Source organism: Lemur catta, chromosome 3, assembly GCF_020740605.2.
Source record: "Lemur catta isolate mLemCat1 chromosome 3, mLemCat1.pri, whole genome shotgun sequence".
NCBI lineage: Eukaryota > Metazoa > Chordata > Mammalia > Primates > Lemuridae > Lemur > Lemur catta.
In genome coordinates this window covers 20,515,344-20,528,421 of record NC_059130.1, presented here as the reverse complement: position 1 = coordinate 20,528,421, position 13,078 = coordinate 20,515,344, and the positions used below count along the sequence as shown (strand labels likewise).

Below are 13,078 nucleotides of genomic sequence, written 5' to 3'. Positions count from 1 at the left end.
GAAAACGACTAGTAATCACCTTGTATTGACTTTTGTCTCACTCTGCTTGTGCCGGTGGGAAACAGTATGTGCAAGGATGATGAAATGCTAATGTGGGCTTCACGGCAATCAGGGGGACAGTTATAAATAGAGCAGGCTTAAGAAAGATAGAATGGCTTTGCTGCAGACTCAGATATTGTTTAAGGAAAGGTATTTATTTATCAACATTCTGGAATTTTCCAGCTGATATTCCCCTTCCAGTTTTCTTTCCAGAGCCTCAGACAAAAGATGCCTCCAGGGGGCGATGAATTTTTTCCATCTATGTAAAACTATGCATGCTGTCCTTCCATAGGTTACAATTGCACAAAACACAAGCCTGGCAACTGATTTGAACCCCGAGATTTATAAAACTTTGGATTTATATATGATAAAATACAGGATAATGAATAACATCAATGATGATGGCATCTTGGACCTGAGTCTAATCCTGCTCTAATTTCCCAGGGGTGAGTCCTCAGGGGAGCTACTTAACATTAGGCCTCAACTTCCTCATCTGCAAAACAAAGATAATAGTATCTATCTCACAGAGCTGTTGTGGAGATTGAATGAGATAAATGAGGCAATGTACTCAAATAAATATTAGCTATTATTGTTATATTATTAGCAAAGCTTTTAGGAGACATACACAGAATACACAACTGTGGTGAAGGCAAGACCGGAGCAAATCCCAGGGATTATCCAATCACAGAATCGTATAACTAATTGAAAGAGACTTTCAAAATTGTTTAAATCTTTATCTGATGCTAGAAACTCTTCCCTACCCATTGCTCTCCCTAAGTGTTTATCCAGCCCTTGCCTGAACATGTACATCCAGTGACAGGGAATTCTGCAATATCAGGCCAGTACCAGAGAGCTTTGTTGGAAAGTTGCTCCATACATTGAATCTAATCTCCTAGAACTTTCACTCAGTAGCTTTGTTTCTTCTTCCAGAGTGATGGAAAACAGGCCCATACAGCACCTGACAAGCACTGAAATGACATCATTACATTTATTCTTCTTTAAATTAAACCACCTCAGTTCCTTCAACTATTTTTCAAAAGACATGTTTCCTAATCACATCACCACCCTGGTCTCACTTCTCCCAGATCAGTGGTTCTCAACCGGGGCGGCATGTCTGGAAACATTTTTGGTTGTTGCAATAGCAGTAGGAGTGATGCTGACACCTGCAAGTTAGAGGCCAGTGATGCTGCTAAATATCCTCCAATGCACAGGACAGCCCCCAACAACAAAGAATTATCCATCCCAAGTAGCTCATAGTGCTGAGGTTGAGAACCCTTGTCCTAAATATACATCTTAATCAGTGTTCTTCTTAAAGTATGGGCCAAAAATGTATATAGGAGAGTGTCAGCTAACACCACCACTGTAATGTCATTACATTTCTATTAAATTAGCCTAAGATACCGGTAGTTCTGTAGTTAGTAGTTGGTTAAAGCCCCCTTTTGTGTGTTGCTACTAACCCAGGGATGGCATGCGTGGGCCATGTATGCTCACTTGGAAAACACTAATCAGTGGTGGCACTCTTCCCTGTGAGCCCAGAGGCAACCTTGCCATCCTTTCCAACACAATATTCTAGGCCACCACTACTAATCATTTGAACGATTGTTGGCATACAAGAAGAAATCTATTTGCTGGCCATATTTCCCTGGTTTTGTGGTTCTGGGACCCAGGTCATGATGTAATCCTAGGGCCTGTGCTTTGGAGGAATCCATAATACTATTCCCGAACACAAAGCCTGGACATCATTGCCATTAAAGCCATGTGGACAGAGCAGAGCTGCCCAGAAAGGATGCCCTCTCTCTTCACACACATCCCTCAACCTCAGCTAATGACTCCTCCCCTTTGCCAAATTCTTCTTGAGCCTCCGCTCACCACTCTTGATGTTCCTGCTCTCGGTTCCCTGGAACAAAGCTGGCCTTAACTGTACTAGCTTAAAGAAGTGAAGGGGAGAGGGCTAGAGACTCAAAAACATACTCTACATCCTGGATTCTTCAGGAAAAAAGAAACCAAAAAACTTGAGTAGACAATAACCTAAGTGTCTCAGAAACCTGAAACCCATACTAATCAATATCTAGGAAATAGATAATTTTACCTTGAAGCCCAGTGCTTTGTTCCACACAATGTTTTAAAATAATTCCTTTTCCCCTTTTATGGAGGGGGAAAAGAGAGCATTTTTGTATATGCTGAAATAAATGTCTTCAATTTCAGCATTCTTTATAAACCTAGTCACTTTGTTAGTATATAAACAAAGTAATATGTTTATTGCAACTTGATTTACTCAAATATTCTACTTGGTATATTCAGCTTAATCACACATTCACTAACTTAATCTAGTTTTCAGAATTTTAAACATTTGTTAATTACACAAGTGGAGCTAAACTAATAATCTATAAGGAATGTGGTATCTCTCAGTTCTGTCAGTGTTTGAGAAGGAGGCAGAAACTTGAGAACATAGAAACCATTCATGTTTGAATAAAACAAAGAGCATTTTATGTTTTCCAGACTGAAAACATAGGGCTCTATACACCCTATAGAGGATCCAGAGAGCCCTTGTTTTCAGAAAAGGAGCTAGAGGAAATATGCAGGGGTGGAGGTGAGAGGAGCCTTCTAAACTTGTGGCCTCCTGCCATATGGGACTTTTTCTAGAAGTATGGCTTGTAGCTAAGAACTCAAGTTCATAAGTCATACTCCCTGGGTTTAAAACCTGACCTTCCCACTTCCTAGCTGTGAGAGTTCCATCTGTTACTTAACCTAAGCCTCAGTTTCCCCACACGTAAAAAGGCAATGATAATGGTACTTACCTCATAGGGTTGTTGTAAGGATTGAACGAGATGCTGTATGTAGAGCATTGGCACACAGAACATGCCTGATGAGCATTAGCTATTGTTTTACCACCACCTCATGGACCTCTGACACAATCAAAGTTTGTCCTTAAGAGACAGGTGTTTCTATCCTAGTTTATTTCTTGACGTGTACTACAGTGATGCAGTCTATCTGCTGCAATGTGTAGCACCAATTAGCTCATGTGTGGTTAGAAACTACAGAAATGATGACAGTACAACATGGAAGTTGTGTTGGTTCACATGTATGCATTTTTTTCAAGGCAAGTAGAGCTGAACTAGCATAGAATGACAACTTCAGTGGGAAAGGCTCAGTGTGGCTTTCAGCTCTATTTTTACTTCATTTTTTAAAAATTTTTGAATGAATGAACACCTATACTTAGGGCTTCCTCTCCATAGAAGCACATCCTGGCCTTTCATGTCCTAGGTTGCACTTCCCCTATACCCACCTTCACAGCAACCCCACTGGCTCATAACACCTGCAAACCAGCATGTTTATTTTATTATATTTGTGCACTTTTAATATTCCCAGAAGCAGCTTCTGGTCCTACTCAGCTGCCTGCCTTAGCTATCCAAGTTATCTCCCCAGGCACCAATTATTGTTTCTGTTAGTAGACCAATTATAAAGTCGCATAGGTATTGAGTGGTCTGCCTTTAACCCTATGTTTTCCCTACAAGCCCTGTTACCTTTACTGTGTGATTTTGCAGAATGTGAGGTTTTTCAGGAACACATAACAAATGCCTAATCTCTTTCAAGTGCTGCCTAAGATGGAGGCAGCAGCAAAGACATGTGAAGGAACTGAACATGGCCATCCTCAGGTAGGGTGGATGTGTTTGGGAGAATTCCAGGCTGCAAAGCTGGTCCCTCACCCGGGAAGCTGTGAGTTCTGCAGCCTCTGAAAGCTCTTCCCAGCCCAGAGTGCTAAAGTGTGACCCTGACCTCGCACAGCCCTCCCCCAGTGCAGCAGAAATAACAACTCTTCCTTGTGTTCCTGCCTTGGACAGAGTGTGTAGCAGCATAGATTAGCTCAATATACTTCTGAATAAAGTCTTTCTCTTCACTTTCTTTGAAATTTTTTCATGGAAATGCACTTGGATTTTCCCTGTTTCCCCAGGTTTGAATACTTCCTACCTCCCTAGAATTCCTGTGAGAATTTGTTCCTCTCTTTATTGAAGCCCTGATCACACTGTGCATTGTATTGTTACATACAATAGGGCAGTGTGTGTGTGTGTGTGTGTGTGTGTGTGTTTATCTTAATTTAACTGTAAGCTCCTTAAGGGCAGAGACTTTGTTTTCTTCATCTTTATATTTCCTTCATATTGCCTAGCGCCATGCCTTTCACATAGTTAAGTACTTAATAAATGTTTACTAAATGAACAAGTCTTCCAAAAACATTGATTTTTGTTTGGGCCCTTTTGTAAGGAGTCTGTAACAAACGTGCACCATGATTTCAATGCAGTGGTTAGAGGACGTAGTTTTGCATTAAAAATTTCCTGTAGCATAGTCATTGGAAATCACTCTGGGAATAAAGACCAGAGAGCCACATAAGAAGAACACCTTATGTGAAATATTTTATTCATCTTTTTAAAAAATTAGTAAGCAACAGACAGGAATTATTTAATTTGGCTGCTCTTATAGTTCCTGCTTCTCTTTCCAAGGCTCTAGAGGTTGAGCTGTTTCCCAGGGGAATACTAGTTCAGAACAAACCTCAAGGTGATTGCTGCTTGGATAGGGAACTTGGTGACAGATGGCAGGTTCTGCTTTCGCAGTAAGGACAACATGTGGGCCTGGGGGTGCAGAAGGGCTCAGCTGCTTTGACTGAAACACACAACCTCTGTTGTCCCCCTCCTTCTGGTGAGTGTCCAGGTATCTGTTCAGTGTCTTTGCTGTCCAACACCCCACTCCTTAGAAGTTATAGCTTTTAGCAATGAATTCACGGCAAATAGCTTACAGGTAAAATTTATTTATGGTAAAAAGTAATACGTGAATAGTCCTTTATGAATTATGCCACATTAACTGTCTAATTTGACCCTAAAATGACCCTTTTGTATTAGTTTGCTAGAGCTATTGTAACAAAGTACCACAAACTGGGTGGCTTAAACAATGGAAATTTATTTCTCACAGTTCTGGAGGCTGGAAGTTCAAGATCAACATGTCTGCAGGGTTGGTTCCTTCTGAGAGTTGTGTAAAAGAATCTATTCCATCCCTCTCTCCTAACTTCTGGTGATTTGCTGACAATCTTTGGTGTTCTCCCTGTTTTGTGTTTGTGTGTGTGTCTATGTGTATGTGTGTCCAAATTTCCCCTTTTTGTAAGAACACCAGTCATATTGGATTAGGGGCCCACCTCCGCCCTACTCCAGCATGACTTCTTAACTAATTACATCTGCAATGACCCTATTTCTACTGGTAAAGTCACATCCTGAGGTACTAGGGGTTATGACTTCAACATATGACTTTTGGGGCGGGGACACATGCAACCCGTAATACCTTTTAGTAGGCAAAGCAGGAATTACTCTTATTCCTGTTTTACGGATAAAGGAACTGAGTTTCAGAGAGATGAAGTAATTTACCCAAAGCAAGTGAAAACCCAGGGTCACAAATGCAAGTTGGCTGTCTGGCTGAGGAGTCAGAGAGAGCCAGATGGTGTCTCTCACTATGAGTTTGTCTAGCTGTTCTCACACACTTGGACCAGTAAGAACTGAGGCTGCACAGACAGGGGAAGTGGTCAGATGTAGTCTTCTCTTGGAATCAGTTTAGCAAATGCCCTGTTATTATAAAAGCTTCACTCGCTGTCCCCATGGCTGCACCTCAGGAGGGCTTGACCTCCAGAAGAACTGTTTACTTAAGTTGTTTCTTGTCAGTCTGCTGTTTCTGTCTGGCAGGCCCAACCCCGCCAAGGGGAGCTGGGTACAATGAGCCTATTCAGAGCAGAAAGTAAAATGCCTCATGCTTCCTTTTTCTCTCTATAGCATCATTCTTTGCCTCCGTGTGTCTTTCCTTTGTCCTGCCTATTGAGTAACATTAGTGTGGGCGTGGGGAACATGTGAACTGGCAGCAGTGTGAGAGGGTGGCTGAGGACGCCTGCCTGATGATGTAGGCACCAGGGCAGGCAGCAGTCGGCAGGCTTCCCAAGAACCGCTTTGACCTGTGCCTCTGCTCTGCTTGAGTCACTCTCACCAGCTGAAGTTCCTGTCTCCTCACGGAGCATGGATTGCCCTAGGCAGAGAGGAGAGACACGCCCCATCTTTGAGCCCCTACCCTAGGGAAACATATAGGAGGTAGTTGAGTGGAGATTCAAGAGGCAGATTCTAATCTCAGCTCTGCCACCTGCCAACTGTGTGACTTTAGGGAAGATGCTTAATCTCCCTGTGTCACTTCCTTATCTATAAAACAGAGATAATAAATTTGTTCTTCTCCTAGGGTTATTGAATGGATAAATAGTAAAATACAAATGCTGCTTGGAACAACATGTCTGCCACATAATTCTAGTACTTAGTAGATATAAGTAATACTTCCTTATTTATTTCCCAAGTATCATTTGTTAATCTGTTATTAATAATTAAAAACTGGCAGGGCACATATCAAATAATTAACAGTGGTTGTGTTTGGATGATGGAATTACAGGTGATTTTATTGTCCTATTTTTGCTTCTTTAGATTTTCTAAACCTTCTGCAGTAAATATGTATTATTTTTCATAAGAGAAAAACTCCCACTGAGGACCAATGGGGTGCAGTGGACTAGGTGTGAGTGGGTACAAAGTGAAGAAGACATGATCATTGTCCTTAGTGGAGTTTAAAATCTGTGGGAAGAGACAAGAGAGGTAGACAAATGATAGAAAAGGGTGGACAGCAGTGCTCAGGGTAGGCTGAGTATGGGACCAGTCACCCTCAGGTAGCACCTGGCATCATAGAGATGCTTTCATCCGTCTTGTCCCAACAGTCTTCCCTGATTTGGAAATAGGAAAGTAAGAGGACACAGGCAGATGAAAAGGCCACTCCTTTAATCTACCTTGGAGCCCCAGTAGGATGGAGATGGAATTACTGAGATACCTCTCTAAGGTACCTATTTCTAGGAGGGAACTTATATGGAAGAAAAAGTTGTGATGCCTTACGTAGCACACCTTATCCATGACAGATGTGAACCCAGGTCAAATGGAATGAAGAAGTAATTTCCTGTTTCTCTCTTTCTCTTTCCATAGCATTATTAGCATCATCATTATTTTGGCTGGAGCAATTGTACTCATCATTGGCTTTGGTATTTCAGGTATGTGATTTCTTGGGTTACTACAATCCATTCACCCCTCACCATTAAAGCCCTAATCACTTGGTGTGGTAGCATGGAAAGAGCGTGGGGCTTGCACTCAGAAAACTTCAGAGTAGAGCAATCCTTCTTCTACTTCCTGTGTGCTCTTCACATTAGTCATTTAACTCCTTGGGCCTCAGTTTCCTCATTCTTAGAGTGGAGAAATAATGTCCACCTCAGAAGCTAGTTGAGAGAATCGAAGGAGATGTTTATCAGTAGTCCATCTACCAGTGAGTGCTGAAGGTGTCATTTTGGGATCACAGGTAGAGTGCCGTGTCTGAGCCATTCTATCCATGGTTGACCTAAGGAGATGATTTCTTTGCAATGAAGCTTCAGTTGAAGCGTTAAAGAATATCAAGTCTTTGTACACAGGGGTCTTAGATAAAGAGAAAACTAGTCATAACTACAGTACTGTGTAAGAAACGGATGCCATTGGGGCAAGGATGGTTAGTTTCCAAATGCAGCTAACTGATGTCAGTTTTAGGAAGATCTTTCTCTTTCCTCTTCCATGTAGACCATTTCTCTCAGTCATCTGTTATGGATGTCACTTTAATTATGAAAATGAGTGAGTTAAGGCCAGCAACTGTCTTCTCTGAGGCAAATTGCTTTATTTCCCATGAACCACCTGACTCAGGCCCATACCTTTAACTCAGTCTGTGACCAAAGCTGTCACTTCATAAATTCAGTGTGCTGCCACTCAACAGAGTCACAAAGCTTAAACTAAGAAGACTTGCTATAGGTGTGTTTGCCTAGAAATGACATTCACACCCTTCCCCACTTTCTTTATCATCACACATATATATTTTGCCTTTTGTCCACTTTTTATTGTGTGTAGACAATATCTTTTTCTTTTTGATTTCTAGGCGATTCTTTATATATTCTGGATACAAATTGGTTATATGTATTGTTGAATCTCTTCTACTCTATGATTTGCTTTTTAACTCTCTTCATGATGTCTTTCAATGAACAGAAGTTATTTTAATTTAGTCCAATTCATCCATCTTTTCCTTTATATTTAGAGCTTTTCATAACCTGTTTAAGAAATCTCTGTCTATCCTAGAGTCATAAAGATTTTCTTCTAGGTTATCTTGTAGAAGTTTTATTGTTTCATCTTTCATTTATATCTGCAAGCCATCTAGAATTAATTTTATCCATGGCACATGATAGGGGTCAAAAGTCCCTTTTTCCACGTGGCTATCCAGTAAACCCAGCACCATTTATTGAAAACACTGTCGTTCCCACACTTCTCTCTCTCATGCCATCATTGTAATAAGTCAAATATCCGTATGTGTGCAGATCTGTTTCTGAATTCACTGGTCTGTTTCATTCTAATACTCTTTTATAATTCACTTCGTTTTATGTTATTTTATCTCTTTTCCTATTCCTAATCTTTGTCATATTCATTCTCTCTCTTTCTCTCTGTCTCTATCTCATATGTTAAAATAGGTTTACATGGTTACAGGTATTGCTAGCTTTACAGTAGTTTTGAAAGAACCAGCTTTCGGTTTATTTATACTTCCTCTGATTTGTTTTCCTCTTTCACTAATTTTGGGTTTATCTTTATTAATGTTCCTCTTCCTGCATTATTTGATCATCTTTTAGTTCTTTTTCTAATGTCTTAAAACAAGCACTTCATAAAAGAATATGTCCAAAAATCCAGTAAATAGCTTTTACTGTCATTCAGCTTTCCAAAGTGATTTACCAATTCACTCTTCACCAGAAGTGCATGAGATCCAGTGCTCCGTGTCCTCACCAACACTGGATATTGTAGAATCTTGTGGTTTAATTTCTATTTCCTGGTGACTGAGGAGACTAAATACATTTTCTTTTGTTTTTCCTCTCCATGAGATCAATTATTTTAATATTTAGCTCCACATATGAGTGAGAACATGCGAGATTCTGTGCTTGGCTTATTTCACTCAATGTTCTCCAGTTCCATCCATGTTGTTGCGAATGACAGGATTTCATTCTTTTTTATAGCTGAATAATTAATATTTCATGGTATGTATGTACCACATTTTCTTTATCCATTCATCTGTTGATGGACACTTAGGTTGAATCCAAATCTTAGCTATGGTGACCAGTGCCTTAATAAACACGGGAGTACAGATATCTTTTCAATATACTTCTTTTGGATATATACCCAGCATTAGGATTACTGGATCATATGGTAGTTCTATTTTTAGTTTTTTGAGGAACCTCCATACTGTTTTCCATAGTGGTTGTACTAATTTACATTCCCAGCAAACATGTATGAGGATTCACCTTTTTCCACATCCTTATTAGCATTCATTATTGCCTGTCTTTTGGATAAAAGCCATTTTTATTGGGGTGAGATGATATCTCATTGTAGTTTTGATCTGAGTACATTTTCATGTGCAAAACATAATGTTGAGTGACAGAAGAGCACAAAAGAGTACATTCTGCATAATTCCATGTATATAAAGTTCAAAAACAGGCAAATGTATCTCTGCTGTTAAAAGGTAGAGTAAGAGGTATTAGTGCACCATTTTTTTAATCCAGCAAGTGGGAGGGGGGAGGTGGAGATGGGTAAATTCACACCTAACAGTTACAATGCACACTATCTGGGTGATGGACACACTTATAACTTTGACTCAAATGGTACAAAAGCAATTTATGTAACCCAAACATTTGTACCCCCGTAATATTCTGAAATTATATTTTATATGCATACACACACGCACACACACACACACACACACACACACACACACACACACACATAAAGGTAGAACAGTTGTTCTTACCTTTACGGAAAAGTAAGCAGGTAGTGATGAGGAGGGGCATGAGGGCACTTCTGGGAAGGCAGTAAAGTTCTATTTCCTGGTGTAGTGATTGTTACGTGAGATAAAGTTATGATAATTCTTCAAGCTGTACAATTACAATGTGTGGATTTTCATATATGTATGTTATACTTCAGTATAGACTTACACATAAACAAACATTTATAAACATGTGTATATACATTTTGTGTGTGTATATTCATATATATTCTTTATAAGGAAATAAAATATTGACTAAGTAAACATTTTAGAATGACTTTTAAAGATATTAATGCTAAGGAACATTTTGGTACCTTCCTCATTAAAGCTTAACTCTTTCTTAATTATAATTTACCATATTCCTGATCTTGAAAACCCTAGTATTTGTCCTTCACTCTAAATTTCGGTGACTAAAATTTCTTGGGCCTTGGGCTAACTGGCTTGGCATCAGAACTCTTAGACAGTTGTTTATCTTTGGTTGTTAGCGGCCTTTGACTACCTAGCAAGAATTTTCACATTGTCACAGCTTCCCTATGTCAGTCAACACTTTTGCTAGTTACACCTTTTCCTGCTACATAGACATAGGGACTTTAAGTACTGAGTTCAGTTCCCTGAATTTGCAGAGGGTGCACCTAAAGTGCTTTTTGAATGAACAATTGGACGGATGCATGGAAGAGTGAATAAATGGATAAAAGTTACAGTCTATTCAATCCAGTAATGTACCACCAATAATATTAAAACCCTACTGCTGCCTGTGAAAAGATTTTCTTTTTGCCTCCTTCCTACTTCATACAGTAAAAACTGGTTATCTTGGATAAAATAGGCAGTTTGCTAGTTTATGACTATTCAGTTGGATTTTTTTTCAACTGCCTCTATTAAAAGTACCATAACCTTTACCAGAGAGTATCATATTATTGTACTTTAAATGAATTTAATAAAATGTTAGCTGGTTTAATGCACAGGACATTGATATTAAGTAAACAGCATTAAGTAGATGATGATAATGATAATATCTTTTGAATAATTTCTTCATGTGCCTTACCATACTAAAGAACTTTGCATATATTACCTGATTTACTACTCACAACAAATAGGAGGTAGATAGTATAACTATGTTCAGATGAGAAACTTGTGTAAGTTCACACACAGCTAGCAAGTGGGCATGGCCGTATTTTAAGCCTGGTAATTTGCTTCCAGAATCCACACTCCTACCCACCACCCTATACCAATGATAATATTTAGAGAGTTGTGGCAGAAAGGGGTGTTTTCTGGTTTGCCTTGCAGGCATGATTCCTGAGACCACAGCTTTTAAAGACTTAAAAATACTCCCAAACACAGAAAAAAAATTCTATTTCTTTGTAACTCTCATGATGTTTTATATGCTGCCTTCTCATAGTCCTCCTACTCCTTACAAATTCTAAATATGCGCCCCATAAAACATAAAGTATATCTGAGGTGGACTGTTTGGAAGAGAGGTTGAGGGGATCCCATCAAGCCCTGGTTAAACGAAAGCCTTTGTGGATGACCCTTCGAGAAGGAAGGAGAGAGAGTGAAAAGGTGCCTGACCATACTTAGCTCAGTCCCTGTGCTATCACTCACTAGGTGACTTTGAACAGCTCTGTGTAGTGGAAGAGTTTAAGAATCAGAGACGTTCCAATCTTAGGTCTGACACTACCTGTATGTTCTTTGGGATGCAATTTAACTTTCCAGAATTGGTTTTCTCACTGGTAAAATGGGCAGGGTCATAGTGAAAATTGAATGAGAAAAAAGTACCTGACATGTGTATGATAAATGGCTGCCACGGTTATTTATATTGATAACATCAATGCTACTAATAAAAATTTGCTATTATGAATGCATTCATATAGCACCTGCACAATTTCCTGGTCACAGCAGGATAGGCCTCCTTTGAAGTTAGGGAGGTCAGGGAAGGATGCCAATTACTAGGAGGACACTGCCTCTTAATAATGCCCCATCTTCAGACACTGGGTAAGCCAACCAGGTATGTGCTCATGGCAGCAAAACAGGAGCATTGCACAAATTGTTTGGAAAGTATTTGCTATTTCAAAAAACGTTGTAGTCATATGAAAAAATAATCAAGCATTTGTTGGCCTTTCTTACACTTATTTTATGGTTTTTATTTTTAAGTGAAGCAGGGATATCATTTTAGTGGGTTGGCTCTCTACATGTCTCAATCCGGCCTGGGGTATGAACTAACAAATGAACAGCAAAATGTGGCAGAAAGAGCACAGCCCCAGTGCCAGACAAGCTGGGTTTGATACTGACTCCACTGCTTGCTAGATACAGGGTATTAGGTAAGCCCTTTAACCTCATGAAGCCTCTTTATCCTCATTCATAAAATGGATGCAATGGTCATTCTTACCTCTCTTGGCTCAAAATGAGTCATTGTAAGTAAGCATTTAGTAAAATATTCTTTCTCTACCTCCTGGGACTCTGATCTGCAATCTACTCAAATGATTCTAGTTAAATCACATCAGTATCAGTATAAGATTTAGCATGTGGCAAGTCAGATACTGTATTAAGTACCTCACCTACATTGTGTCATTTAGTCTTTTTAGGGACCCTCAGAGGGAGCATCCTCATTTTACAGATAAAAAAAATTATGGAAAAAAAAGTTTAGAAAACTTGCCCACGGTCACATAACTAATAAGTGGCAGAGCTGGGACTTGAACCCAGATAGCTTGATGCCTGTGCCATGTTCTCAAACACCATGCTCTACAGCTTCCCTTTTCTGCCCTGGCCTAGTATCCTGTCTAATTTCTTCTCACAGGAGCTACTGCTACTCCCTACCCCACACTTTTCTTTGGCAAGTGTGGCACTCACAGGTGCGACGCCAGGCTCCACTGGTGCAGCCTTAAATCTTGTATTTCCACCTTTAAGCCATGTGCTGTGGTCCCTATCTGGGCAGCTGGGTTTCAGCAGATGCTGACTGGCCATCTGCTGAAGACTTCTGGTATGTTCTCTATGCTATTAGAATGTACAGAACTTGCCTTACTGACTCATGTCAAGGGGAAATTTATTTTCCAGGTTTAATCCATTGCTGTAGGGTGCCCCAGTATTAATTTCTGTAAAGAATCCTTGTCTTGTGTTGCCT

General features: G+C 39.8%; 1 protein-coding gene across 1 annotated transcript in view; it reads left to right on the top strand.

Annotated features, from left to right (window-relative positions):
* Positions 1-13,078, top strand: part of VTCN1 (V-set domain containing T cell activation inhibitor 1) — a 53,051-nt gene that overhangs the window by 24,396 nt on the left and 15,577 nt on the right. The window contains exon 2 of the mRNA XM_045546918.1: positions 7,077-7,141. Coding sequence (XP_045402874.1) covers positions 7,077-7,141 — 65 coding nt within the window. The remainder of the gene's footprint in view (positions 1-7,076; positions 7,142-13,078) is intronic.